At 50.7% G+C, this 27,214-nt stretch overlaps 1 protein-coding gene and 1 long non-coding RNA gene across 4 annotated transcripts in view; one reads left to right on the forward strand and one right to left on the reverse strand.

Annotated features, from left to right (window-relative positions):
* Window positions 1-2,940: 2,940 nt before the first annotated feature.
* The window catches only part of KCNK12 (potassium two pore domain channel subfamily K member 12), a 50,115-nt gene continuing 25,841 nt past the window's right edge, over window positions 2,941-27,214 (reverse strand). The window contains exon 2 of the mRNA XM_023251665.2: window positions 2,941-3,980. Coding sequence (XP_023107433.1) covers window positions 3,079-3,980 — 902 coding nt within the window. The 3' untranslated portion in view covers window positions 2,941-3,078. The remainder of the gene's footprint in view (window positions 3,981-27,214) is intronic.
* Window positions 13,590-27,214, forward strand: part of LOC123384449 — a 113,907-nt gene continuing 100,282 nt past the window's right edge. The window contains exons 1-2 of one of the 3 annotated variants that reach the window (XR_006595545.1): window positions 13,590-14,277; window positions 14,599-15,194. This is a non-coding gene — a long non-coding RNA (uncharacterized LOC123384449). Of the gene's footprint in view, window positions 15,195-27,214 lie in introns of all 3 variants that reach the window. The other 2 variants (XR_006595546.1, XR_006595544.1) reach the window with 2 other exon arrangements.

Below are 27,214 nucleotides of genomic sequence, written 5' to 3' on the forward strand. Positions count from 1 at the left end.
GGGGCCTAATGTGAGGCAGCAACCTGAGGAGCGGGGACAGCGGCAGACTGCGGTGAGCTACCAACTTTGGGTTAAACTGGAGAGTCCTGCATGGTGGGATGGGCCACAGTATCTAAGCGAATGGGGAGCCCTTTCTTATGGGGCCTGAGGTTCAGAAGAACCTGCACCAAAGAAAGGGGTCCCTATCAGTGTCACTATTCCTGAAATGATGGTAGGACCCCAGTCCTGGTTCTCAGGGCTCACCCTCAAGCAGGATGCCACATAAGTCTGTAGGTATGGGTCTAGGCTCCATCAATCCCCCTAATTTTGGGAGCCCAGCTTTTCCGGAGAAGCAGCCCCTGGCATTTGGAGCACTGAGCCCTCTGGCCTGAAGTGAAGGACAATGACATACTGAATTTGGGTGGGGGACTAGGGGAACATGGGCAAAAATATGAGCATGCCCCTGGATCCTGAGCTACCTTAGTATGCTGGAGGCTGGTGTTTCTCTGGGAGGTTGGTGAGAGGGGAGGCTCTCTTCCCGGCCCCCATAAGCCATGCTTAAGGCTCCTTCAGCAGCTTGCTCAAGCTGCTTACAATGGTCTCCTTCCAAAGGCAGAACATAGGAGAAGAAGTGAAAACAGCTAAGGCTGCAGCATGAGCAATTTAGGATAGACTTTAGGAAGCACTCCTGACAGAGAAGACTGCCAAGGAAGGTCTTGAGTTCTTCTTCTCTGTTGGCAGGTCCTGCTCCTCCTGCAGAGACACGGTTCTGTGCAGTCCTGAGCACTGGTCAGGGGGATGGCTTGGACACGTCTTTGGCCTGTCTAGCTCAAAGAACCTCGATAGCTAGGTCTTAAGCTTCCTGTGCCGTTGCTGGGGCTCACTTCCTCTGGGTTGGCTTCTGTTTTGCCTGTTATTAAGTCCTCATGATCTAGATGCCTCTATCATGGGGATCTCTCACCCCCTCTGTATGCTTCAGATCCCCAAGTTATTGCTCGTTGCCTGGGTGACACCTCTAATTGGATGCCTTTTCAGCTTTCCTTCATTTGGAGGGATAAACATGACACTTTACTTCTAGATCCTGTGAGAGGGCCTTGGCCTAGAGCACTTGTGCCTCTGAGTGTGCAGTCACTGCAGTGGGACTAAAGCCACGGCTCAGGTGGGGCAGGGGTGGGGTGCTCACCAGCGGGCCTGAGTGACAGTTATGGCGAATCCTCTCTGGAAGCCTACCCTTCAGGATCTAGCAAGACTGTCCTCTCTCCTGGCTGCTCTGTGTCACTGGTTTACCCTCAGATTAGGAGCTGTGTTTAAGTCCCAATCCTAATCTGAGTTAGAAATTAGCTACCCGAAGTAGCTAGAGAATCATTCAGATCCCAATGCATTTTTCCCTTCTTGTCATGAACGGGAAGGAGAAAGGGGAGGCTGACATTCAAGCATGACTCTTAATGCTGTGTGTGTGTGTGTGTGTGTGTGTGTGTGTGTGTGTGTGTGTGTGTGTTCCAGGCACATATGCTTCCTTGGAGGCCAGGGGGTGCAGATTTCACGGCTTTCCATGCCTCTCAGGCAGACAGTGTGAGGTGTCCTGGTGCTTTAGGAGTCTTAGAAGTAAGACTTCCTATCAGAAGCTGTATATATTGGTGTGTCACATTGTTTCTGTTGCATTTGTCCTTGGGACCTTCTTTTCAGATGAGGAAAATGGGCTGAAAGAGCATTATTCATTTATAGTCCAAGACCCCCAGCCTTTCGATGAAGGCAGCATCTGACCTTCCTTCAGTTCAGTGACCTCTATGCAGAAGAGGGCGTCCCTCAGCTTAAGGATCATCCCAAGCAAAACTTTAACTCTAAAACCGCTTCCATCCACCCATTCCATCAGCTCCCTACCTCCTGCCTTCCTCCACCTCCAATACAGACTGTGCGTGGAGAAAAATCCACTTGATTGTCAGTGGGGGTCAAACAGGGTTTAGAATGGGATCTGTCCCCCAAACATTATGGGCTCTGGAGCCAGATTCTCTAACATTTGCATGATGGCTGCTTTCTGGTGAGGCAGAGCCCGGTCCTGCAGAGCCCTGACTCAGAGGAGGAGAAAGGGGCTCTGGGGACTGCACTCTGCACCCTCAGGTTCTCTAAAAGGGGAAAAATGAACTGCTCAACGGGAGTTAAGAAACAAAATCCACACCAACAAAGCAAGATCTCGTCTGAGAAGACTCAGACATTCCTGGTTAGTAATGAAAAGCATTCCCAAGGACAGCGCTGGTGAGAGAAAGGAGGGTTGGGGGGTTCTGAGATGTGCCTGGAGCCTCAAAGATCAGCTGGCTGAAGCAAAGCAGGGCTCCTACAGCGCTAGTGCTCCCCTGCTCCCTGCCCTGCCGTCCACTCTGGGTTTTCGGCATTGGAAGTAGCTGCCCTGTGTGCTAAGTGCACTAACTCCAGGCTGAGAAAGGCCAGCTGAGCCCCTTACCATCCCAATTTCTAAATCTCGGGGAAATGCCACAGTCCGCAAGTTGGTGCTATGTTTCATCTCATTGCATAATACTACACCATTCTCCGTGTGTAGCGGCTGTTCTATTTATATACATCGGTAGGCAACATATGGCTCTCCCCACCCCCACCTGTCAAAACTGTGACTACATCACTTCTGACGACCAGAAGGAAGCTGCTAGGCTGGGCCAGGATTCTAAATGCTGCGGAGGTAATTCAGAGCCAGGAGAAGTTGCACCATATGCTTTGGGGTTGCCGGCTGCTTATGTGCATGGGGACGGGGTTCAGTGCCAGTCCGCAAAACCCAGGGATGGCCCTCTCCTGGCTGCGGTATGCACCTGGTGGGGGTCTGAGGTGCCACTTTCTCTCTCCCTGGAGGAGAATCTGCTGGGGGCCACCGTTCTTCACGAGGGGACCCACGAGGAAAACAGGCTCCCCCAAAACCTGCCCTGGATAACATCAGGCCTGGCCAAATAGTATTTCTTTAAAAAAAAAATTTTTTTTTTTTGGTTTGATTTTATTGGATAAAGATTAAGAAAGCGCCAGCGTCTGAGAGAAGGAAAGCAAACCACGGCCGGCGGCACGCCAGCCCGCCGAGGGTCCGTGGCGCGGCCGGGCGGTCTACCTGGAGGCGCTGGTCTCGGCCAGCCGGTTGTTCATGATGCCCAGCGCGCCTACGCCGCCCGAGAAGCCGTTCTGGCGCGTGTTGACGCACACGCTGCGCGGGTAGCCGTTGGCCGTCTCGGACAGCTGCTTCTGCAGCAGCGCCAGCGACACCTTGTTGGAGGCCGTGAGGTCGCGCATGGAGATGAGCTCGCCCGACAGGCGGCGGCCCTCGGCGTCGCTGTCGCGGGCCGCGGGGTCGGCGCCGAGCGCGGCCAGGCGGCGGCGCAGCCGGGAGCCCGGGGTGATGGCGTTGCGCCGGGCCAGGGGCGCGCCGGGCGCCGGGCAGCAGCGCGCGCAGCAGCGGCAGCTCAGCTTGCGCAGCATCCAGTTGAGCACCTGCTTGATGAGGATGGAGATGACGTTGAAGAGCGAGTAGATGCAGCACACGCCGAGCAGGATGAAGAGGAAGTTGCCCAGGCGGTAGAGCCCCTGGTTCCGGTAGGCGGCGTGCTGGCTGCTCACCAAGTCCCCGAAGCCGATGGTGCTGAAGGTGACGAAGCAGAAGTAGAGCGAGTCCACGTAGTCCCAGCCCTCCACGCTGGTGTACATGGCCGAGGCGCAGCACGACAGCAGCACGGCGAACAGGCCCAGGATCAGCAGCACGTGGTACACCGAGGGCTTCCAGCCCGCCAGGCAGTCGGCCTCCGAGAGCGCCGAGCCGCGGCGGAAGGTGGCGGGCAGCAGGCCGCTGCGGCGCAACTGGCGCTCCCTGCAGGCGCGCATGATGAAGGCCAGCAGAGAGATGATGCGCTCCAGGAAGAGGTTGAAGAACAGGATGGTTCCGGCGCAGCCGAACAGCCCGTAGGCGATGAGGAAGGCCTTCCCGCCTACCGTCGCGGGGGTGGTCATGCCAAAACCTGTGGAGACAGGGCAAGGGTCAGCGAGGTCCTGGCTGGGCAGGTGGTGCCCACTGGGCGGGGGAGCCGGGCGTACATAGGTGTTGACGCGGCTCCTACCGAGTGGCATCACTCGGGGGAGGGGAAACAGTACTTAGACATTTCTCGCCCTTGGCGGCGTGTTTCCTGATTGGGGCAACGCCTAAACTGATGGCAGAGATGTGGCTCCTCGTCTTGGAGTCTGTGGATCAAGATGGGTGGGCAGGATGGTTACTAGGAAGGACCCATAAAGACTCATGAAATGAAACCACTGTATGGGTGCAAACCATTGAGATACCTACAAAGCCTACAAAGAGATGTCACCTGCTCTCCCACCCCTCAATTTTTTTTTTTTTTAATGTAACCAATGGCACACGTGGGCCTCCTTAAGACACAATTCCATAAAGGCTTCATTTGATCTGGGATTACTAGGGACCAGGTACAGTGTGTTCAGTCCAGGTGGCTATGTGTGATGGTCTCTGAAAAGGGGGTTTATGAAACTGACAAAAAGCTTGAGAATGAGTCCACAACATTCAGGGAGCGAGCTGGCTCTACCATGGGGTGTCATTGGGTGTCTTTCTCATCCAAGGACCACCATCACCCTTGCTCAGACTTGTGGCCAAGGGAAAGGTGGTGGCCCAGCGGGGTCCTATGCTGCCATGTGTCTGGGGTCACTTTTGTCCTGGGAGGCCTGTTCTGTGCCTGGGCAGCTATTTATTGCTTTTAGTTCATAATTAAGCCTTAACGTGTCCACTTGTTCAAAGCACAGGCTTTAAGGGAGATTCTTTATCATTTGATTTCTGCCAAAGGCTTGGCTTCCCACCAGTGTGCTCTGCCCTTGCCATCCCGGGCAGCTCTCCCCTCCCACCTGCGTGCTCAGCTGGCTGTGGGCTGTGGGCTCTCTGTGGGACCCATAACCCACTCTGGTTTCGGAAGGGGGTTTAATCTCTGCACAAATATTCACTGCCACTTGGAGTCTGAGCTGGAAATAGATAATCTGTCCAAACAGCACCATGGCACCTTTCCCACCTCTGCAGCAAAAGTTCAGGGGCATCCCTGTTAAATTTAGGTGCCACGTCAGAGGGGCTGCCTGTGTGCTGCTAGTGGGGTGAAGCCAGCCCTGGGAACTGGGTGCTGAAGACTTCTGTCTCACTTGGTTTACTATTTCCTTAAAAAAGCCAGAGGTCAAAGATTTTTTCCAGTAATTCCTTAGCCTCTATGCTAATCATTCTTGAGATTCCCTGGAGGAAATCTCAATTGCCTGACCACGATCTTCATCTTATGCTTAATAACTTAATTTAGGAGAAAAGCTATGACACTACCCATGTTGAGGAAGATGGATTATATCCTTAGATTCAGATTTGGGCCACAAGAGAGTGAAAAAAACAACAACATATTAGCCGTGTAAGCAATTTAACGGATTTTTCCACACTTCAAAGCCAAACCCAAGTTCTTGAATTCATAAAGAAATCAGCTTTGAATCTATATGGTTATATGTGGAGTGAGAGTATTTGTATTTGTGTGTGTGCGTGTGTGTGTGTGTGCACGCTTGTTTGCATGTGCACATTTATATAAAGTCCTGGATCGATAACCCAATTGTCCACAACTAAGTCAGTCTGTTCCTACAAGGAAATACTCTACAGCAATGAGAAAGCATGAACCACAGCTACTTGCAATCATATGAATGAATCTCACAAAAAAGAAGCTGAACACAGAATGCATTCGGTATTATTCCATTTATAAAAAATTCAAATTCAAAACCAGGCAAAACCAAACTACAGTAATTTTTTTACGGACGCATTCTTGGTTGGTAAAATTATAAGGAAAATCAAGGAAGTGATTTCAGTAAAAGTCACAATTGGGGTTTCCTCTGGGGATGGCAGGGGGTAATAAACGGGTGGGGACACAGGGCCTCTGGGGTGCCAGAAATGTTAATCTGGGTAGTGGTTACATGGGTGTTGTATAATTGTCTAACCATGTGCCTTGTGACTTTTGTTGGTACTCTTATGATAAGAAAAACTTTCTAAAAAACTTCTATGGGGCACCTGGGTGGCTCTGTCAGTTGAGTTTCCGACTTTGGCTCAGGTCATGATCGCACAGCTTGAGTTCGAGCCCCACATCGGGCTCTGTGCTGACAGCTCAGGGCCTGAAGCCTGCTTCAGATTCTGTGTCTCCATCTCCCTCTGCCCCTCTCCCGCTTGTGCTCTGTCTCTGGCTCTCTCTCTCTCAAAAATAAATAAACATTAAAAAAAATTTTAAACCTGCTAGATTGTTAACTGTAAGGGACCTTAATTTTGATCTCTCGCTGTATAAGTGAGGGAGCAGGGGCAGAAGTGACATGATCTATAGCTTGTTGGGAACACATACCTTACACATGTCCTGGCTTCTAGCCTGGTCTTAGACCATTCTACCCGACACTGCTTCTACACATTGAGGAAAAACAGCACCTCTAATAGGGGATCACTTTGCTAGATTCCTGAAGAAATGGAAAGTCCTGAGCCTGGAAAATTAATTTGCCTAAGAGAATACTGAATGGGATTTTCCTAATCTTTAGGATTTTTAGCTGAAATCTCAAAGCTAAGAGTGACACGTGGCACATTATCCCCTATTGGAAAGAGAAGTTCTAGATGCATTTATGCAGAATTACTAGATCAAAATGGGTCTGGTGACTAGCACCCCCCAGCCCTGGGCTACATGGAAAGGCTGGGATAACGGGAGATGGTCATGAAGTAGCAGAGTGGTTGTCATAGTAGGAGGTGCTGTGGCATCCTCCACCTACCCCCAGGCCAAGTGATGGGGGTGCGGTCAAGAGCACCTCGCCTGCAGCTAGAGGGGAGCTGGCAGCTCGCTTCCCAGAGGCTAGCTGACCTGCAGAACTAGGCGGGCCCATCCAGGGCCCCTGGATGGAGTATAGTGAGAGTTCTGGGAGAGTCAGAGGTATCTCCTAGAGTCTGAAGCTGTGCTGGAGAGTTCTCTGGGTGAGAGGCTGACTGGAGCGGGCCACACAGACAGAGGTGGGAAGAGGGGAGCAGTCTGCACTTCAGATGCTTGTTGCATCAAGGCTGTGTGAGAGTGACAGGGTCAAGTGGATGTGCAGAAGGCAGCCAGGTCTGAAGACATTCTGCCCAAGAGGGTTGCTGCTGGGTGGAGGGGCCTCTAGCAATAAGAGGCTAGGAGATGGGGTGCTGGGACAGCATTTGAGGCACTCCCAGGAGGTAGGATGGGGAGGGTGCCCCCACTGAGGGAATGGTGCAGAACAGTGGGCCCTGTGGGTGGTCTCCAAAGACCCATAGATAGGCCCCGTGAAAGGGTATGTCTGTTCTAACAGTGGGCATTAGGTAAGAAAGGATTATAGTGGCACCAATGATGTCAGACCGAGCCAACAGACTGCCCTCCCCCCACAGGCCCCTGAGCTGAGGGCCAGACATGGAGCTGGAGGGAGAAGCTGATCTTTGATTAGAAGTGGACTTGAAGACTGGATTTATATTGGATTTAGATGGGACTGGATATCTGAGAATGAGTTTCAATTTTAAGACTAATGGTACTTAAAAAAAAACAAACAAACAAAAAACAAAAAAAACGGCTGATTGGAAAACTCTAGCATCTGCCCAAGACCTGAAGGGATCCGAAGGGAAGTTCCTTAAGACAGCAGATGAAGACAAGGTCACTTCTGTGTCAGGCCATTGGATAAACTGGTTCCACCTGGATTCACTTGCTGCAGCAAAGCCCCTAGCTCGAGTCCACAGTCCTTTCTCGCCTCGCTCCATCTTGGCCACAGCTGTGGGGGAGGGACACCCCACTCACCAAGGGGTTAGGTAGTTGTCAAGGCCTCACAGCACAGAGCGGGGAAGCTGTGCCTGAAACCCAGGTCTGTTGTTGTCTAACATTCATGTTCTTTCCACCAACCCCAAACTGCCTTCTGAGAGCACTGCAGGGCCTCCTTTCCAACTGTAACAGCTCATCTCAGTCCTCCAAGGCTGGCAGCCAAGAGAGCACTTCCCCCCGGGGAGGCTGGCTGACCCTGAGTCATGACTCGTGTCCCTAAGAGTCCTCTGTCCCCTGTGGCTCTCTTTCCCTGGACCATTGCCGGGGAGAGGGGCCACGGCTCCTCCTTTAATGTTCCCACTGAGGTGGATGCATCACCCCTCCTGTGGTACAGCTAAGACAAGCAAGGCTTTAGAACCAGATGTCCCAGGGCTTGGTTAGGGACAGCAGGAGGCATGCCATACAGGGGGGCCTGTACTTTAGGCTAACAGTCTGGCTGGTGGCTCATCTGCCCCTTGGGGTCCTCACAGGACTGCCCGTAGCTGACCTACCCCCCTGAGTCAAAGGCCAGGCCACCAAGAGCAGCCTCAGTTTCCTCCAAACTCCCCCATGTCTGGATTCCTGGCCCCCCTCCAGAGTCTGGGTTCCCTGTTGAGGATTTGTCTCTTCCCTTCATGACGGGGCTGAGAATGTGACATGTTTCCCACTGACCATTCTCCCTCCCCAGAGGGTTATGGCCTTATCCTAGGGCCCCCATAAGGCCACAGCACTAGATACGCCACAGGAAGACGGACATCCACCCGTTCACTCCTTCAGAAACACAGCTTGGCCGACTTCGTGCTAGGCTCGGGGTATGTTGGAAAACCGGGCAGATGCGGTCCCTGCCCTCAGAGTATCTTGGCTGCCTTCTTAGAGGTTAGCACTCATCTACTCCTCTGCTCTGCAGGCTCACCCCCGGGCCAGGGCACAGCTTTTCTCCGATGCCCCCACAGAGTCTGAGCCAGAACTTGCTCTGGGGTCTCATCATGGCCATGACCACAGGCCCAAAGTGATGCCAAATGCTTGACTGGCTGTGGCACTGTCGGCCCAGAAGGAAGGGGACAGGCAGGTCAGGAGTTTCTCTGCCAGCACAGAGAGCACCCAATGCAAGTGTCCCTCCCACCAGCCCTATTCCTGAGGTCTGGCTCTGTGCCCACGACACCTCCTTTTGCTTTTCTACACACAACACTGTCTGTCTGCTCTGCCCAGGAGATAGGTGGCAGTTTACTGTCCTTCCCCATTGACACCGATAGGCTCAGAGCTCTGGGGGCACTGAGGCCTTGGGGTCAGGGCTGTGGGGTATGTGCCTGGTGCTGCTTCCCAGAGTGGAGTAGCAGTCCCTCAAGCTCTGGCAATCTGTGGGGAGCCAGGCTGGCTCCGGAGAGGGGCCTTAAAGCCTCAGCCAGAAAAAGGCAACCCCAGGCACCCTGAGAGTCCCCTCCTTCCCCCAATCACACCCTGCAGAGGCATAATCTGTCCCCAGGTTCACACCAAGCCTGCTGTTTTGTTTATGCCACAATTGATCTGCCATCCCCGTTTGCAAAGAGCAGACACTTGGGGGCTTTATTATGCCACTTTGACAAAAACTGTGAAGCTCGTTCCCACAGCCTGTCTGGTGCCGCCTTTGCAATTGGGGCTCTGGTGACGGGGCCTCTGGAGTTCAGCTCAAAGAGGCTGGAATCGAGATGGAGAGGCCCGTACTGATCTGTATCGGGTACCCCTGGCTGGCAGTGTCCGTGCGGGACACTGGACATTTGTCCTCTCATCCGATCCCCCAACCACCCTGGGAGGGAGGCATCATCAGCTTTAATAAGGACATGAGCTAAGGGAGGTGAAGGTACCGGCTGAGTTTCCGTTTGTAAGTGGCTGAGCTGACTCTGAAGCCCTTTCCATTGTGGCAGAAGGCTGGGGAGTCTTCGCTCTTTACCTGGGGTACATTTTCTGCTGGCTCTACAGTGTCAACTTAGAGAAGGGGAGATATGATATATAGTCCAATCCAGTATACTTTTGAGAGTAAAAGGGGCACTGATCATCATTACACCAGGAAAGCCATACATCAGGGCTGATCCAAGCAACTGAGATGTATGATTAAAATGATTAAAGGGCAGATTCCAAAGCAGAGGCTGGTTAGCTCAGTTAGAATGTGGTGCTAACAAAATGCAGATTCCCACTCCAGAAGTTTATTTAGCGCGTCATGAAAAGGGCCCAGGAATCTACATTTTAGCAAATGTTTTCAGATGATTCTGATGCAGGCGGGCTAAAGCCCTTTCTTTAGAAAAAATGTGATAAGGTAGCCCTGTATGTCCTACTGGTTGGAATCTGCCCAATTTCAAATATTTTGATTTAGGGGCGCCTGGGTGGCGCAGTCGGTTAAGCATCCGACTTCAGCCAGGTCACGATCTCACGGTCCGTGAGTTCGAGCCCCGCGTCAGGCTCTGGGCTGATGGCTCAGAGCCTGGAGCCTGTTTCCGATTCTGTGTCTCCCTCTCTCTCTGCCCCTCCCCCGTTCATGCTCTGTCTCTCTCTGTCCCCCAAAAAATAAATAAACGTTGAAAAAAAAAATTAAAAAAAAATATTTTGATTTAAATTCCTTTAAAAAATTGGCTTACTGAGGTATAATTAATACATAAAATTGTAAGATATTTAAAGGGTATATTGTGGTGCTCTGTTGATTTAAATTTCAAGCAGCCTAAAACACTTGTGGATATTGTGGCTGTCTCCTTAACAACACCTCCCACCTCCAACTCCTATAGGAGGCAGCCAGGCCACTGGAAGAACTGACCGAGCATCAGGGGTGGGCTCTGTTAGTCTAGGCCAATCGAGATTACCAGTCCCTTACCATGACTGGCTCAAGGATGGATAAGCCTAAACCAATCAGTGCAGGACACTTTTATGGCTACAGAGATTGGTGTAGGAGTAGACACGTGACTTCATTCAAGTGAATCAGCTCAAAGAAGAGTTTCTCTGATAGTTCCCGGGTTAAAAGATTTCTCGCTCTAGAGCTGCCCTGGCCCCAGGAGTAGTCGGCAGCCATCTGTGACCATGAGGTGGGGCCAACCTTAGATGAAGCTGACACTGCAGGAGGCTGAGTGGAGGCAGCCAGAAAGAAATGGGGCCTTCATGGCCCCAGTGAGCTGTCAAATCAAACTGGCCATGCTGCCCCACCTACCTCCAGCCTTCCCATTGCTTGAGCCCATAAACCCTTTTGCCTGCTTACACCTTCCATTACATGCCACCAAACATACTCCAACTGGTGTGATGGTTTGAGGGCCTGGGTGAGCAGCTCAGTGTCCAGGAAATAGAACCAGAGTTGAACTGGAAGTTATGACCTCTGTTGTGGCCTCTATCAGCCAAGCGTGAAGCAAATTGCTACCACTAACTTCTCTAAGCCTCAATTTCATCTGTACAATGTAAACCCCCCCCCGCCCCCCCGCAATGTGAACTCTCTTTGTAAACTGTAATACACTATGCCAAAGTATACTCCTCAAGGTGAGCCTGGGTGGCTCCGTCGGTTAAGCCTCCGACTTCGGATCAGGTCGTGATCTCACAGTTGGTGAGTTTGAGCCCTGCATCGGGCTCTGCGCTGACAGTGCGGAGCCTGCTGGGATCCTCTGTCTCCCTCTCTCTCTGCCCCTCCCCTGCTCATGCTCTGTCTCTCTCAAAAATAAGTAAACATTAAAAAAAACATATGCTCCTTAAGATGATAAAACATGCTTAATGGCGGTGGGGAGAGGAGAATTCCTAAAATTAAAAAAAAAAAAAAAAGGTGGATGTAAGGGCAACATGTTTATTTATGGTAGGACTTTTCAGAGCACTTATGTTAATGTGACTTATGAATCCGAGTAGGCTGTGCTGGCACTCTCCAGTGTTCCCCACACTAACTGGACCATAGACTGTATTTAATCACCTCAGGTGACTTGAGTGTTTCAAAGAATAATCTTTGGGAAATGCTGCACTCCACCCTCAGGAAGAATTGAGGATAAGACATTTTTAAAAGCGCTTGAGGAGTACCCACATTTTCAACAGTCACCGTGACAATGCGGTGCCTGGAATAGCCCCTGGGATGCAGAACGTGCTGGAGCTCAGCTTGTCGAGTGAATAAATAGACTCTCCCTCTGCTGGTTTGGAGCAAGGATTCTCAAACTAGTTTGCCTAGGACCCGCCTGGGGATCTTGTTGAATTCTGGGGCGGGGTTCCTGATTCTGCATTTGTAACCTGGCATCCAGTGATGCCGCTGCAGCTGGTCAGTGAATCCTGAGTAGCGAGCACAGATGACTTACAGCATGAATTACCTTTTGGGGCCTGTCTCCACGATGAGACAGGGAATCCCTGGCAGGTGGGACCACATCATCATTGGCTATTTGGAACTAGGTTGCTCAGGTTTGAATCTAGTTCCACCAATTAACCTCTCTGAGCCTCAATTTCCTCATCTGTAAAATGGAGATAATATAACTCCCTCAATAACTTTTTGTTTTGAGTTAAATATATGCAGAATATTTAGTGCCTAGCACATTAATAAGCCCTAAATAAAGATTTATTATTATGAATCTTTCTGTGCTCTACAGTGGACAAAGGAACCTCATGTAAAGTAGGCACTGATAGTTATTTGTTGACTGAATGACTGAAAGTAAAAATTTCAAGAATCTCTCAAGGGTGAGAGTTAAATACCAGAGACAGTAGGAAAGCTGAGATGTGGGGTCAGTGGGCAGGGATGGGCAAGGAGACTCATTAGCATTGCCAGATAAAATAGAGAACTTCCGGGGCTCCTGGGTGGCTCAGTCAGTTAAGTGTTCAATTCTTGATTTCAGTGCAGGTCGTGATCTCATGGTTCAGGAGTTCAAGTGCAGCACCAGGCTCTGCACTGACAGCATGGAGCCTGCTTGAGATTGTCTCCTTCTCTCTCTGACCCTCCGCAGTGTGTTTGTATGTGTGTGCTTGCTCTCTCCCTCTCATAATTAAATATTTTAAAAAGCCAGAACTCCCAGTTAAACATGAATTTCAGATAAATAACGAATCATTTTTTGGTGTAAGTATGTCCCAAACATTGCATGGGGCACATTTACACTAAAAAAAAAAAAAAGATTCATTATTTATCTGAAATTCAAATATAACTAGGTGTCCTGTATTTTTATGTGCTCAATCTGGTGACCCTAACCAGGGCTCCGCTTGCCTGCTTGGCACAATCCCCTGGGAAGCCATCTCATTTGATCCTTCCTGACTGGCTAGTAGAAGGATGAACAGCCTCACTTTAAAAAAAATTTTTTTTTAACATTTATTTTTGAGAGACAGAGCACAAGCAGGGGAGGGGCAGAGAGAGAGGGAGACATAGAATCCAAAGCAGGCTCCGGGCTACGAGCTGTCAGCACAGAGCCTGACGTGGGACTCGAACTCACAAACCGTGAGATCATGACCTGAGCCGAAGTTGGATGCTTAACTGACTGAGCCACCCAGGTGCCTCTGAACAGCCTCACTTTAATATCAAGGAGGCTGGGTCTTGCCCAAGGCTACGTTAGCAGCCAGGCCTTCCTGTGTCCCTCCCCGCCCCCCCCCCCCACCAGGTAAGCAGGGAGCAGTGGGAGACTCGGGGTGGGCTGGGGGGTGGAAGGTGGAATGCCATTGGGCTGCTCTGTGGCCCGTGCCAAGACACTGACTCTCAGGGAGAAGGAGGGAGCTTCTTCTTGGAGGAAGGTTGGACACTTGAGAAGGCATCAGGCCAGAAAGATTTCCCTGGGACATGAGCCTCAGCCCTGGACCCTCGGGCTGTGGCGGGGGGGGGGGGGGGGGGGGGCTTGGGGGACAACTAACCAGCCTGGGTAAGCCCCGAATATTTTGGGAGAGCTGGGGCTGAAAGAATGGTGGGGGAAAGTCACTAAAGCATTCAGTGAGGAATAAAAACGTGGAGGGGGATAATAATAGCTGACATGTATTGAGCCCTCACTATTTCCAGGCACTGTGCCAAGACTTCATGTATATCCATGCATTTCATCCTCACGACTCCATGAGGCACTGGCTTTCATTCACTCTAAGTCACAGCTTTTTTTCCCTTGAATTTTAACATTCTTGAAATCAGGATGCTTCCTATAGTCAATGACCTGGCATGGTTTATTTGGCAACATTTTAAATTCTTAACGGTACACAATAATGGTGCATTTCTAATCGATGGTGCATTTCTAATCTTAGATGTGTTGAACCACAGTGGGAATTGTTATCATCTCCATTTGTGAGATTAGTAAATGCGGTCACACTTAGTAGATAAAGACACTGAGGTTAAATAACTTGCCCAGATCACAGAACAAGCGGCAGAGCCAGGAGGTGAACGTGGAGGAAAGAGCTTGCGATGTGATAAAGGAGAGAGTCAAACGCAGGGGAGTTCGGAAGAAAGGGAGGTAGGTTGCTTTTGGCTCGAACAGTGGCTCTTCACTCTGGCTATGCAAGAGAATCACTGGGGAAACTTAAAACTGTCCCCAGTACCCAGGTATGCCCGGACCAGCGTAGGTCAGTACTGGGGCGGAGGTCCTCCCCGTGGAGGGTCTGGGAAAGACTTATGGAGGAAGGTGTATTTGTGTTCAGTCCAGAAGGGTGTGTGTTTTGGGGAGGGAGTGGAGTTTGGAGAGGGAGGAAGCTGAGGCCTGGGTCTGAGAAAAGCATGTCCACTGGGAGGGTGCTGGGCACCGGGCCGGGTGTGTGAGGGGCTCAGCCTGGCCCACAGTATCCAGTAACGCTCGCCTATGGATCAGGTGACCGTGTGGAAGGAAGGGGACGATGTGGGAGAACTTCCCATCCACCTTGTTCTCAGGCTGAACTACGGGAACACTGTGGGAATGAGGCCTCTAGAAACACCTCCAGGGGCAACTCCAGAAGCTTCTCCAGCATCTGAGCCTGACATCCGGCAACATGCCCTGCCTTTGTACAAACTTACAAACTCCGGAAGCTTCACGCTACATAATGCCTCCATTCCTGCAGGCTTGGGAAGGGCCAACGTCACCTTTCTTGGAGAGCCAACAGCAGAGACTGGGAGCAGAGGCTGTGGCGTCAGGCGCATGCCTCACTTGTGAACGCGGCAACACGGACAGGTTACTTCTCCCTCTAAAAATGGCCTGCTGACTGCCTACCTCGGAAGGTTACTGTGAGGAGGTGGTTCCCACACGCCTCCCGCAGCACCTGGGACATGCTGAGTGTTCACAAAGCAGCGAGCTTAATTGGCAAACAGCACGGGAGGGGCACGGCTCTTCCATCACAGCTCAGGTGCATCGGGTGAAACGTGGAAGCCAGGGGCGAGCCGTGACCAGAAGTTTCAGCGGCAAGAAAGAGCTCCCCATCTACACACCTAAGACCGACTCTACCACTGCCTGCTTTCACCTCCCTGGGCCTCAGGTTGCTTGGCAGTTTCAGGTGAGTGACAGCACCCTCTGGACTCGCTTCAGGCTCTGGCCTCGTGCGCGGTGGGAGGCCCAGCTAGAGGGAGGCACTGCCTTCTCCAATCCCCCAAATTCGCATGGCAGGATCCTAGAAAACGGGACCGTTACGGAAAAGCCAAGACCGTGGGCTGCTGTATTTGTTGGCACTTGTGGATTTCTCTCAGTTGCAAACCAGATGGACAGTTTCTCGAGGACAGCAGCTCCTGGTCCCCTTCTTTCCACAGCTGAGCGTGGGTCTGAGCTCATACCGGACGCCCCATGACTCAGGACAAAGAGGCACCGCCAGCAAAGCACCTGGAGAATGTGGGCCCCTCCTCATTCTCCTGTTTGCTTTTGGGTTGTTCTGTGGGGGCCTCTGGGATGATTCTTGATGAGCACAGGAGAGCAGTTGGGGGTGGCTTAGACGGCAGGGGGCTGGGGGCTGGGAAAAGAAGGCTGAGCGCTGCAGGCCAGTGATGTTTAACGTTAGAAAAGTTTTGGTAAACTGTGAGCAATGGGCAAGTGACCCCGAGAACCAGTTTTGAACCTTGGCATGGGCGTTCCCAGCCAGCCGGGCTGACTTGAACCTCCTCCCACTCTGTGCTGCTTCTGTGGGATTAAGGTTTTTCTCTCCTCACCAGAAATCATTCAGCAAAATGAGTTATTAAAAGCCGGTTAACTACTCTTGCCTCCGGGTAGCTCCTGCTTAACAACCTCTCCCCGGGAGCAGCTGTCAAACCCAGGCCCCGTGGAGCTGGCGGGAAGATGAGTCATTTACATGGAGCCCATCCTGCGTCCTGCCCCCCAGATCTGTCCCTGCCTCTCTCATGACTAATCCTTTTGGGGGATGAGATCACTGCCCCTTCTGCCCCCCACCCTCCCCAAAGAGCAGAGCCCTAGCCTCAGCCCAGGGTTGTGGGAGAAGGCTGGATCCAAGGCCAGGGGGAGTGAGGAGCGGTCTCTGATGGGACAGAGGCCTGGCCAACAGGAGCCTGGAGAGGGCGCAGCGAGATGGGGGAAGCCAGAGGCCGCCCTGGCCTTGCTCCTGGACCTCAGGGGAGATGGGCGGGGGGGGGGGGGGGGGGGGAGGGGGGGAAGGGGGGGTTTCCCCCGCACTGGGCTGTGGTGAGGAGCTTGAGAGCTCACCTTTCAGGCAGACATGGTTGTGGGGAGAAAGCAGGTGTGTCAACCCTGCTTGGAAGTGTCACTACATCATCACCTGAATCTCTTGTCACCTCAAATCCTGTACCATAGAGGAGCAGAGGTTTTAAAGCCCATGGTGGTTTAAAGCCCATGGTAAGGCAGAATCGTGCTCTCCCACCGACAGTTCCCCCGCCTCTCGGCCAATTCCGTTTTCGTGCGCCTGGAGAAGCGCAGCTTCCCATCCTTCACCCCTGCCCATGGAGCTGCAAGGCACATTTGAAGGAGGAGAGATGCAGGGAAGGGGGCCAAGTGCCTGGGAAGCTGGATTCCGAGGCTCTTTGTGCACAGGGGTGCTCTTCAAGGCCCTGGTCTGTGTGAGGGGCTGTCCTAGCACGTGGCTCCCCCCTCCCTCCCCCCCCCCCCATCTCTCCTCACAGAAGGAAGGCTGTGGGCTGCTCCAGAGAGTGCTAGAGACAGACAAGCCCAGTGTTGAGAGCCAGACCTGGGGAAACGCTCTTGGGGTCCCCACAGACCCCTGTGTCTGCCCCGGTGCCCGCTGACATGCCCCCTGCCCTGTGGGCTGGCAAACAAGCTAGAGGGGCTGTCACGGTGCCTCGCTTGGCACAGGGGCCTCTGTTAGGGCCTGGCTGTGTCAGGAGGGATTGGACCTGTGGCCCCAGGACTGAGGCCAAGGGATCAGGGGTGCCATCTCCTCCAAATGGGGCAGGGCAGCTCCTACTGCACATTGTGCTCTCAGCCGCCTACGGGGAAGGGTGGGTGACCACCGGCTCACGGGAGGTGAGGGATGGAGGGACTGGTATGGAGCCCTAGCCCATGCCCAGCACTCTGCTGGTGCTTTCCAAGATGTACCCTGGAGAAATTCCTGGAGCAAGTGCTTCTGGTCCTTATTCAGGTGAGGAAACCAAGGCCCAGAGAAGTCAAGTAATGAATGAAAGAACACCAGCACACAGGTCCCAAACCCCACACCCATGGTTCTTTCCATTCGCCCTCTTGAGGCCCGACTCCTCTTTGGTTCAGAGAATGCACTGATTTTGCTCTAAAACATGCAAATGATCACACCGTGACGGCGAACTGTGACCAAAACCCCTGCCAAGGGTCTGCGCCATGAGTGTGTGTCAGATGCTAAGTGACAGGAGATGGAGGCTGGGGCTCGGCACCGTGAAGGACCTTGTCCAGGGTCACAGAAAATGGCCTAACTGGGATTCCAACTCAGGTCTGCCTGACTCTAAATCCTACATTGCTCCTCACCTTGCTTTTGGCACCCCATTCATAGAGAGGCCCTGATGACTTGGGACCCTCCTTCTGTACACTGTCCTAGATGGACTATCCTGCTCAAGCCACACTGAGCTCCCAGTTGACAGAAGGATCTGGAATGTCTTAGTCTGGCACTCAGGCCCTGACCCACTTTTCTAGCATCATCTCCCCTCTTTGAACCTTCTTCCTCAGGCCCTCGGGTACCCTCACTGCCTTATGCATACACACACACACACACACACACACTCATTCACCAGGAATTTACTGAAAGCCTGCTCTGTGTCGCGCATTGATGGATACGAGGCAAGCAAGATGGTCAAAGCTGCAGCCTGAACAGAACCTAGTGTCTAGGAGATGTGCCACGAACACTCCCCCACCCCGCCCCCGTGCCATGCCTCTGCACCTGTCCTTCCCCACCTTGCAAGGTCTGTAACGGCTTATTTCCTTTTCTTTACACTTATCTGAAGTCCATTCACCACCTGGCAGCACCTTTAGCTCATCGGGTATTTAGTTCTGTGCTGCTGTGGTGGCCCCTGTACTACTGACCATGTCCCAGAGTATTCTTTACCTCTTTGTGCTTTTCTGGGTCGCCTTGTCAACGAGGACCCAGCCCATGTCTTACATTTCCTCTCTCCCTCTACAATGCAGGTGCTCAGGGAGCAGCTGCTAAATTCCCGACAGAACTGGCAGTGTGTCCAGTGGTCACCAGCAGGGACTGTCCCAGAAACACGGTTTCCACCTTCGTTTGAGTTAATTCACCTAACTTGTTTTTGAGACCTGCTATGTGCCAGGCATGGGACAGGGGAGGGAATACTGTGATATACCGTATCGTCTGTGCCCTGCTGCCAAAGGCCACCAGGAACACATCTTTAGATGAACAAAATTAAGTTCACTGCAACAAGGGAGATGTACATCCTGGAGAGCCGTGGAGCTTCTTAGCCAGTGGGTATCAGAAAGGCCTTACTTAGGATTTGAGCTTGTATTAGGTGATCTGGGGGAGGGCTCAAGGAAGCAAGGCTTTGCTCAGGTAGCAGGGATCATTCTAGGATTGGGCATTTTAATACTTCTTACATAGGGATGCCTGGGTGGCTCAGTTGGTTTAGTGTCCAACTCTTGATTTCAGCTCAGGTCATGATCTCATGGTTTGTGAGACTGAGCCCCATGACAGGCTCTGCACTGACAGCTTGGAGCCTGCTTGGGATCTCTCTCTCCCTCTCTCTCTCTGCCCCTCCCCTGCTCGTGCTCTCTCTCTCTCCCACTCAAAATAAATAAACATTAAAAAAATATTCCTGGGGCACCTGGGTGGCTCAGTCAGTTAAGCACCTGACTCTTGATTTCGGCTCAGGTCATAATCTCATAGTTCATGAGTTTGAGACCCTCCTCGAGGTGACAGCATGGAGCCTGCTTGGGATTCTCTCTCCCTCTCCCTCTGCCCCTCTCTTTCTCTCTCAAAAATAAATAAACATTAAAAACATACTTCTTACTTAGAAGGTGGGAGTCATGGAGCAAAACCATAGCTGTGATTGGTAAAGAAGTAGAAGTCACTCATAGTAACCAGAGGGGGGTGTTTGGTCATGTTCGTGGCTTGGGTGATGTTCTTATTTGCTCTGTGTCTGGGCGTGATTATAGGTCTTGGTTTTATCTTACTCCGTTGTAGTCATAAAGAGGCTTCGTGTGATGCAGGTGTCCTGCAGAATTGCTTATGTTGAATGTGAGAACACCCCAGCCTAGATGTGAGCACAGGCCAGTTCCTGGCTTTCTGGGGCCGTTTTTGTCTTTCTCAAAATGGTTCTGCACTCAGCATTCCATAATAGCATTTTATTGGAAGCCATTCATTTTTTTTTAAAGAAATTCCTTCTGTTAACTAACTAGAATTTAAATAAAATCTTGAAACATTAAAAAAATAAGGAAATTCCTTCTAAGTCTTCCAATGTACTTAAAAAATATGTGTATATGCATGTGCGTGTGTGTGTACGCACATGTATTTAGTTCTGTGAGTGGAACATACCTCTAGGTTGTAGAAATATGGGCGATTTTTATTTTAATTTTCTTCTGTATGCTTTTATAAATATCTCACATTCCCTGTGGTACAAAGGGGATAGTTACTACTTTTGAAATCATAACTTCCCCCCAACAGCGTTTAAAAAATTTAGACATAGGGGTGCCTGGCTGGCTCACTCAATACAGCATGTGACTTGATCTCAGGGTCATGAGTTCAAGCCCCACAGTGGGCATAGAGATTACTAAAAAAATAAAAAATAAAATCTATAAATAAAAATGAGTAAAATAAGGCCCCTGTTCTCAAAAGAGTGACCCTGATACCAGATGAAAAGGACAGCATGGGAGATGTCACAAGAAGCCAGGAAATAAGAGAAGGGGCCTGGGGGGCTTCCCACAGATGGTACCACTGGCTAAGTAGTAAACATGCCTTAGGCAAGCAGGTGGAGATTGGGAGATGGACTCAGGGGTCATGTGGGTAAGGTTTCTCGGGGAGAGTGTTCTGTATGAGAATGAGGGCCTCTGAGGAACCCCAGTATTTAAAGAGCAGAAGAAGGGTGCCTGGGTGGCTCAGTCAGTTGAACCCTTACATCTTGATTTCAGCTCAGGTCATGATCCTAGGGTCATGGTATTAAGTCCTGCATTGGGCTCTGGGCTGAGCATGGAGCCTGCTTAAGATTGATTCATTCTCTCTCTGTCTTTCTCTGACTCCCTCTCCCTCTCTCTCCCTCTCCCCCTCTCTCCTTCTCCCTCTCTCTCCCTCTCTCCCTCTCTCCCTCTCCCTGTCTCCCTCCCTCTCTCCCTCTCTCCTCCTCTCTCCCCCTCTCTCCCCCTCTCTCGCCCTCTCTCGCCCTCTCTCCCCCTTTCTCCCTCTCTCCCTCCCTCCTGGGTGCCTGGGTGGCTCATTTGGACTTCGGCTCAGGTCATGATTTCACAGTTCATGAGTTTGAGCCCCGCGTTGGGCTCTGTGCTGACAGCTCAGAGCCTGGAGCCTGCTTCGGATTCTGTGTCTCCCTCTCTCTCTACCCCTCCCCTGATCGTGCTCTGTCTCTCTGTCTCTCTCAAAAATAAATAAACATTAAAAGAAAAAAAAAGATTCTCTCTCCTCTGTCCCTCTCCCCTACTTGCGCTTTCTATAAATAAATAAATAAATAAATAAATAAATAAATAAATAAATAAATAAAATAAAATAAAATAAAATAAAATAAAATAAAATAAAAATAAAGGACAGAAGAGGAGCCAGTGAAGGAGGCTTTCATGTGCTCAACAAATACTTATTGAGGGCCTACTGTGTGCCAGGTGTTGTGCTAGGCCCTTGGGATTCATCAGTAATTCAAACAAAGTTCTCTGCCCCCACGAGGATTATATTGCAGCATGAGAGATGGATAATAAAGTACAAACATAATATGCAAGTAAACTGTGTTAGCAAGTAGTAAGTGCTATGGAGAAAAGAAAAAAATAGAGCTGGCCCAGCTGTGGGCTGGGAGGAGGCACACTGCAGTATGAAGTGGGGTGAGTCAGGGCAGGTCTCATTAAGGAGTAACATTTGATGAAGGATTGGAAGGAGGTATCTGGGGTAAGAGTGTTCCAGGCCAGTCAGCAGCCAGAGCAAAGGCCCTGAGGCAGGGGAGCTGGAGATGGGAGTAGAGAGCAGGAAAAAAAAAAAAAAAAAAGAAAATACTGGACAGAGAGATTAGTCAGCAAATCTCTCAAGGACCCTCTCGGGGAAAAGTTGAACTCACACAGATGTCCGAGAGTGTCCGAAAACTTCCCACTCTCATTTGATTTTAGCATGAAGGATAAACAAATAAACTAGTGGTCTTAAAGAGGAAGAAATACAAGTATCCATGTAGATTTCAAGGGGCAGCAGAGATGCTGAATATAACTGATCGCTACCTTTGTTCTCGATCAGAAGGATCACATGCCATTCTAGAAGGAATTAAGATTATGAGAACCACCATCAGCTCTTCGGTGTACAGAGCAAATGTTTATGTCCTATCACATGTGGCCACTGCTACCACCCGGGAAGGAGAATGGCACCATCATCCCCATTTTACAGACCAGGAAATAAGTCGATGGGAAGTGATGTGAATTCCACGACATCTGACTTCCTCGAGTCTGAGCCAGAGTTTGTACCTCCTACCTCTCAAACCTAGATTCTTTCATTTATAACCAGGGAGATATTGGAGGGCGTGTCAGTTTGTATTTTGTATATAGTGTTCATGTGCTCTCAATCAGTATTTAGCTATTAAAATTTTTACACGATGGTAATAAAAATAATTTTAAAAAGCCAGTTTCTCTGGCTGGCATGTGGAGGGCAGCCTGAAGGGCCAGGATCGAGGAGTCCAGTTCAGAGACTGTGGTGCCAAACAGGTGGGGGTGGCCCCAAACAGGGCAGTAGCCAGAAGGAGACTAAAGAAAGGGGGAAGACGCAAAAGCAGGAGAGAACAAAGTCACCGAAGCTAGAGCAGACGAAGGATTTGAGAAGCAGAAATGAGGCAGAAAGGGGTTGGAGACTTCTAGAAGGATCTAGTCAGATAGAAACCTGACAGTTTCCCTGGGATTTGGCAACTGGGAGAAGCTGGCTCTAGACATGAAAGGAGGGGGTGGGGCCTTATGGATGCCAGGCTGCAGGGGGTGCAGAGGTCTTGAAAGAGGAGGAATGGATGCAAGTGGGGAACCTGTCTTTGAAGCCCTTACGAAGGAAGTCTAGGACATCCCCACCCAGCAAGGCTCGGGGCCAAGATGGGTGCTTCGCTTACTTTACCTCAGGGAGTATTAAGGTCTTAATGTTTGTGTGTCTCCCCCCACCCCACCCCAAATTCATATGTTGAAATCCCACCCCCCCACCCCCCTGCTCAGGTGATGGTATTAGGAGGTGGGGCCTTTGAGAGGTGATGATTAGGTCATGAAGGAGAAGCTCTCACAAATGGGGTCAGTGCCCTTGTAAAGACCAGATCCCCTCATCCCTTCTGTCATATGAGGACACAGAGAAAAGGTGTCGCCCACGAACCAGGAAGGGGCATTTGTCAGACACCGCATCTGTCAGCACCTTGATCTTGGACTTCCCAGCCTCCGGAGCTGTGAGGAATAAATACGGTTTAAGCCACTCAGTGTAGGGTATATTGGTTATGGCAGCCTGAACAGAATAGGTGGGGAGGGTGAATAACTTGCCCAAGTATCAGAAGACTGTGGTTAAAATCCCAGGCCCTGGAGTCAGAGGTTCAGGTTGTAGCTAGCCCCACACTCACTCAGAGCTATTTGCCACGTCTCGTGTCTTCATCTATCAAATGGAGACAGTGGTACCTTGCAGGGTGGCTCTTGGACCAGCAGAGTGCCTGGCAGGGTGAACCTCAGTCAAGTGTTCATTATTAAGGTTACACACCCTGCAAGGGCAGAGAGGGAGAAGGCCTGGCTGGGCGGACCTCTGGGAGGAAATACCTACAAAGGGTCCTAAAATTTTCAAGTGTCAGCTCTTGCTTTTAGGCATTCACTCCCTGTCTTAGCCCGTTCATGCTGCTGTAACACAATACTGTACATGGGGTGGCTCGTAAACAACAGAAATTTATTCCTCACGGATCTGGAGACTGGAAAGTCTAGGATTAAAGTGCCAGCAGATTCAATGTCTGTTGAGAGCCCTCTTCCTCGTTCACAGATGGCACCTTTTCTCTGTGTTTACATGAGAGAAGGGGTGAGGGATCTCCCTGGGATCTTTTTTATAAGGCTCCACCCTCATAACCTAGTCATCTCTCAAGGGCCCCACTACTTAATACCATCATCTTAGGGGTTAGGTCTCAACATGGATTTTGGGGGGACACGAACATTTCAGACTATACCACCCCCTCACATGTGCTTCTGTAACATTATGAAGTGCCTACTGTGTGCCAGCCAGGAGCCGTGTTTGCTGTGTCAAGGGGCTTAGTGTCTGGAAAGACACAGGCTCAGCCCATTAGAGGCCTGAACAAGAGTCCAGGGACTCTAAGCAGTAAGCCCCCTCTCGTGGGATCTCCAAATGCCGTCTCTGTGTTGAGTCACATCATCAGAAAACAGCAACCGCAAACCATATTACCCTCGCTCCTCACAGACATGCCTTCAGGAATGATTTAATGTTTTACCTCCTGCCTTTAGGAAGGCCATGTCTGTGTTTTCTGCAGAACCAAGGTAAAAATATTGCCCATGTCCCTTATTATTATTAAAGATCCGTGAGATTTGCTTCTCGAATTTAAGATCCGAAGTATCGGTTTCCTAGGGGCACTTGCATGTACTTGCTTCCTTTTCTTGAATGCTAAGCACCCAGTGTGCCTGCTCGGGGGAAGTTCAGAGCCGATGCAGTGACCGATGGCTGTAGGACTGTGTCCTACACTTGGGACAGCCCTCATCAATTTGCAACTATTTTTTTTTTAAGCTCCTTTTGCCCCTCCCTCCTTCCCTCGTCCGCTTCCTCCTGTCCACAAGACCTGCTGAGCACTTGCTCTGTGCAAGCACCGTGCTAGGGCACAGCCCTGCTCTCTTAGAGCTTACCCTTCAGTTTAGTCTAGTTTTATCACTAAGTTTGTTCACACTCTGTGGAAAGAAGCCGGCTTTTAGTCGTATATAATAAGCATCAGCAATTTCTAAAAATCTTAAGTCACAGTGACCCCACCAAATGTATGGAATCTCTTTCTCTAAGGTGGTTTTTAAAATGCAGACCAACTCTCCTTCACCAAGGAAGGCTCTGACATGTTTCAGTCTGAAGGCAGGGGGATGACCTCGTTGATCTCTTGTTCCCGCAAATTCTTATGTTGAAGTCCTAAAATGACTGTATTTGTTTATAGAGGCGTTAACAAGGCAGTTTAAAGTAAGATGAGACCACATAAGTAGGTCCTAAATAGGACTGGGGTCTTTTTTTTTTTTTAATTATTTATGTTTGAGAGAGAGAGAGAGAGAGACAGAGTGCCAGCATGGGAGGCGCAGAGAGAGAGGGGAACAGAGTATCTGAAGTGGGCTCCACACAGTCAGCAGAGAGCCCAATGTGGGGCTCTTCTCACTCACAAACCTCAAGATCATGACCTGAGCCAAAGTTGGACACTCAACCAGCTAAGCCACCCAGGCTCCCCCAGGACTGGGGTCCTTGTAAGAAGAGGACATTAGGACGCAGACACAAACTGAGGCAAGACCATGTGAACACACACAGAGAAGACAGCCACCTGCATATCAAGGAGAGAGGCCTCAAAGGAACAAGCCCTATGGACACCTTGATCTTGGACTTCTGGCCTCCAGAACCATGAGAAAATAAGCCACCCAGTCCATGGCACTTGGTGCTGGTGGTCCAAGCTGACCGACCCAGCCTGTGAGCTAGGCTGCGGAAGCCCAGCATCGCCGCACCCTTGCTTATCCTGGGTTTTTGCAGCAGTGGTGGCAGCAGGGAGCTCAGATGCACAGCTCAGTTTCTGAGCCCTGATCAGGAGGCTGTGTTTATATTTATCCTGCTAGCTGCAGGGGACTGTTTATACCCAGAGCAATAACCTCCCGGGCGAGCTGAGGGCAGCCAAGGAGCCAGCTGCTCCCGTCAGGCCTGCTGGGTTCGTCCAGCCGGGCCCACACCATCAGGCCCCATGGTTCTCATGTGCCACGTCCCTCCAGGCTCTCTCTCATGCCAGAAGCTGGGCTTGGGCTCAGGGGCCGAAGTCTGGCCTTCCTGGAGCCCAGGCAGATTACACAGATGCTGACTGCTTCTCACACACTGTCTGGGGTGTGCATGGCCCAAGGACTGGCCTTTGCCAACCAGTCTCCATCCTAGTCTCACTCAGATTCAACATGATACCAGGTGCTCAACAAACAGAGTAAGAAGGGGTTTTGGTTTAAAAAAAATTAGTCTAGGGGTGCCTGGGTAGCTCAGTTGGTTGAGTGTCCGACTCTTGATTTTGGCTCAGGTCATGATCTCACAGTCATGAGATCCAGCTTGGGATTCTCTCTCCCTCTCTCCCTCTGCCCCTTTCCCCCACTCACTTTCTCTCTCTCCCAAAAAATAAATTTAAAAAAATTTTAAAGATTAGTCTGGACTTACAGTTTCATAAATTGTAAAGTGCTTCTGCCACCTGTACTCCCTTTTTGGTCCCCTTTCTGGGGGCTCTGAGAGGGCATCTCCTGGGAGCAGGTCCCAGCCACTCCAGGGTTGTTCAAGGGTCTCGAAGCTGGCCTGGGCTTCTGGGAGCCAATGACAGGTTTCAGCAGGACCCTGGCCATGATGCATAGATTCTTTTTTTTTTTTTTCACTATTGCTCAACTGCTCATTTTTTATTTATTTCCCCTAAATACTGGTGTTTATTGTTTGCTAAGTAGGGAGTACAGGTTTAAAATTGATAATTTCTTTTTTTTTTAGATATAATTTATTGCCAAATTGGCTAACATACAGTGTATACAGTGTGCTCTTGGTTTTGGGGGTAGATTCCTGTGATTCATCACTTACATACAACACCCAGTGCTCATCTCAACAAGTGCCCTCCTCAGTTCCCATCACCCACTTTCCCCTCTCCCCCACCCCCCCCACCAACCCTCAGTTTTTTCTCTGTATTTAAGAGTTTCTTATGGTTTGCCTCCCTCCCTCTCTGTTTGTAACTATTTTCCCCCTCCTTCCCCCCATGGTCTTCTGTTAAATTTCTCAAGATCCACATATGAGTGAAAACATATGATATCTGTCCTTCCCTGACTGACTTATTTCACTTAGCGTAATACCCTCCACTTCCACCCACGTTGCTGCAAATGGCAGGATTTCATTCTTTCTCATTGCCAAGTAGTATTCCATTGTACATATAAACCACATCTTCTTTATCCATTCGTCAGTTGATGGACACTTAGGCTCTGTCCATAATTTGGCTATTGTTGAAAGTGCTCATAATGCATAGGTTCTTATTTATCAGAGAAATCACTTCCGCACTGTGACCCTGAGTCCCCAGATCCGAGAGGAGTGGGATGAGAGTACCCGGGCCAGGCAGGGTGCCCAGGCCTCTGCCGCCTGCAGAGAACTCAAGTGTGCGGGGAGCCGGTGCATGCCACGGCAACGAGGGAGCAAAGACACAGAGAAGCTTACAGGTTTCCAGCGCTGGCTGGAGGACACTTTATACTCAGGGGTGGACAGAGAACGCGGGTCAGTCTGCACAGCGACATGTACGTGTTCTCTTTAAAAATTTTTTTTTTCAACATTTATTTATTTTTGGGACAGAGAGAGACAGAGCATGAACGGGGGAGGGGCAGAGAGAGAGGGAGACACAGAATCGGAAACAGGCTCCAGGCTCTGAGCCATCAGCACAGAGCCCGACACGGGGCTCGAACTCACGGACCGTGAGATCGTGACCTGGCTGAAGTCAGATGCTCAACCGACTGCGCCACCCAGGCGCCCCTTTAAAGGAATTATTTGAGGTGGGAACTTTAATTCACTTGAGCAGGTGTGCCAATGTAACCGTGAGAAAGGGAGCTGCCAGAGCGCTGTCACAGGCCCTGTCACAACCACGGCCACCACCATGAGCACAGATGACAACTACATTGTTTAGCTCTGACCACTTCTCTGGGTCACTCTCCTCACTAGGTTTCTGTGGGGTTTTATGGTTGTAAAGGCCATTT

The sequence above is a fragment of the Felis catus genome, chromosome A3 (genome assembly GCF_018350175.1).
Source record: "Felis catus isolate Fca126 chromosome A3, F.catus_Fca126_mat1.0, whole genome shotgun sequence".
NCBI lineage: Eukaryota > Metazoa > Chordata > Mammalia > Carnivora > Felidae > Felis > Felis catus.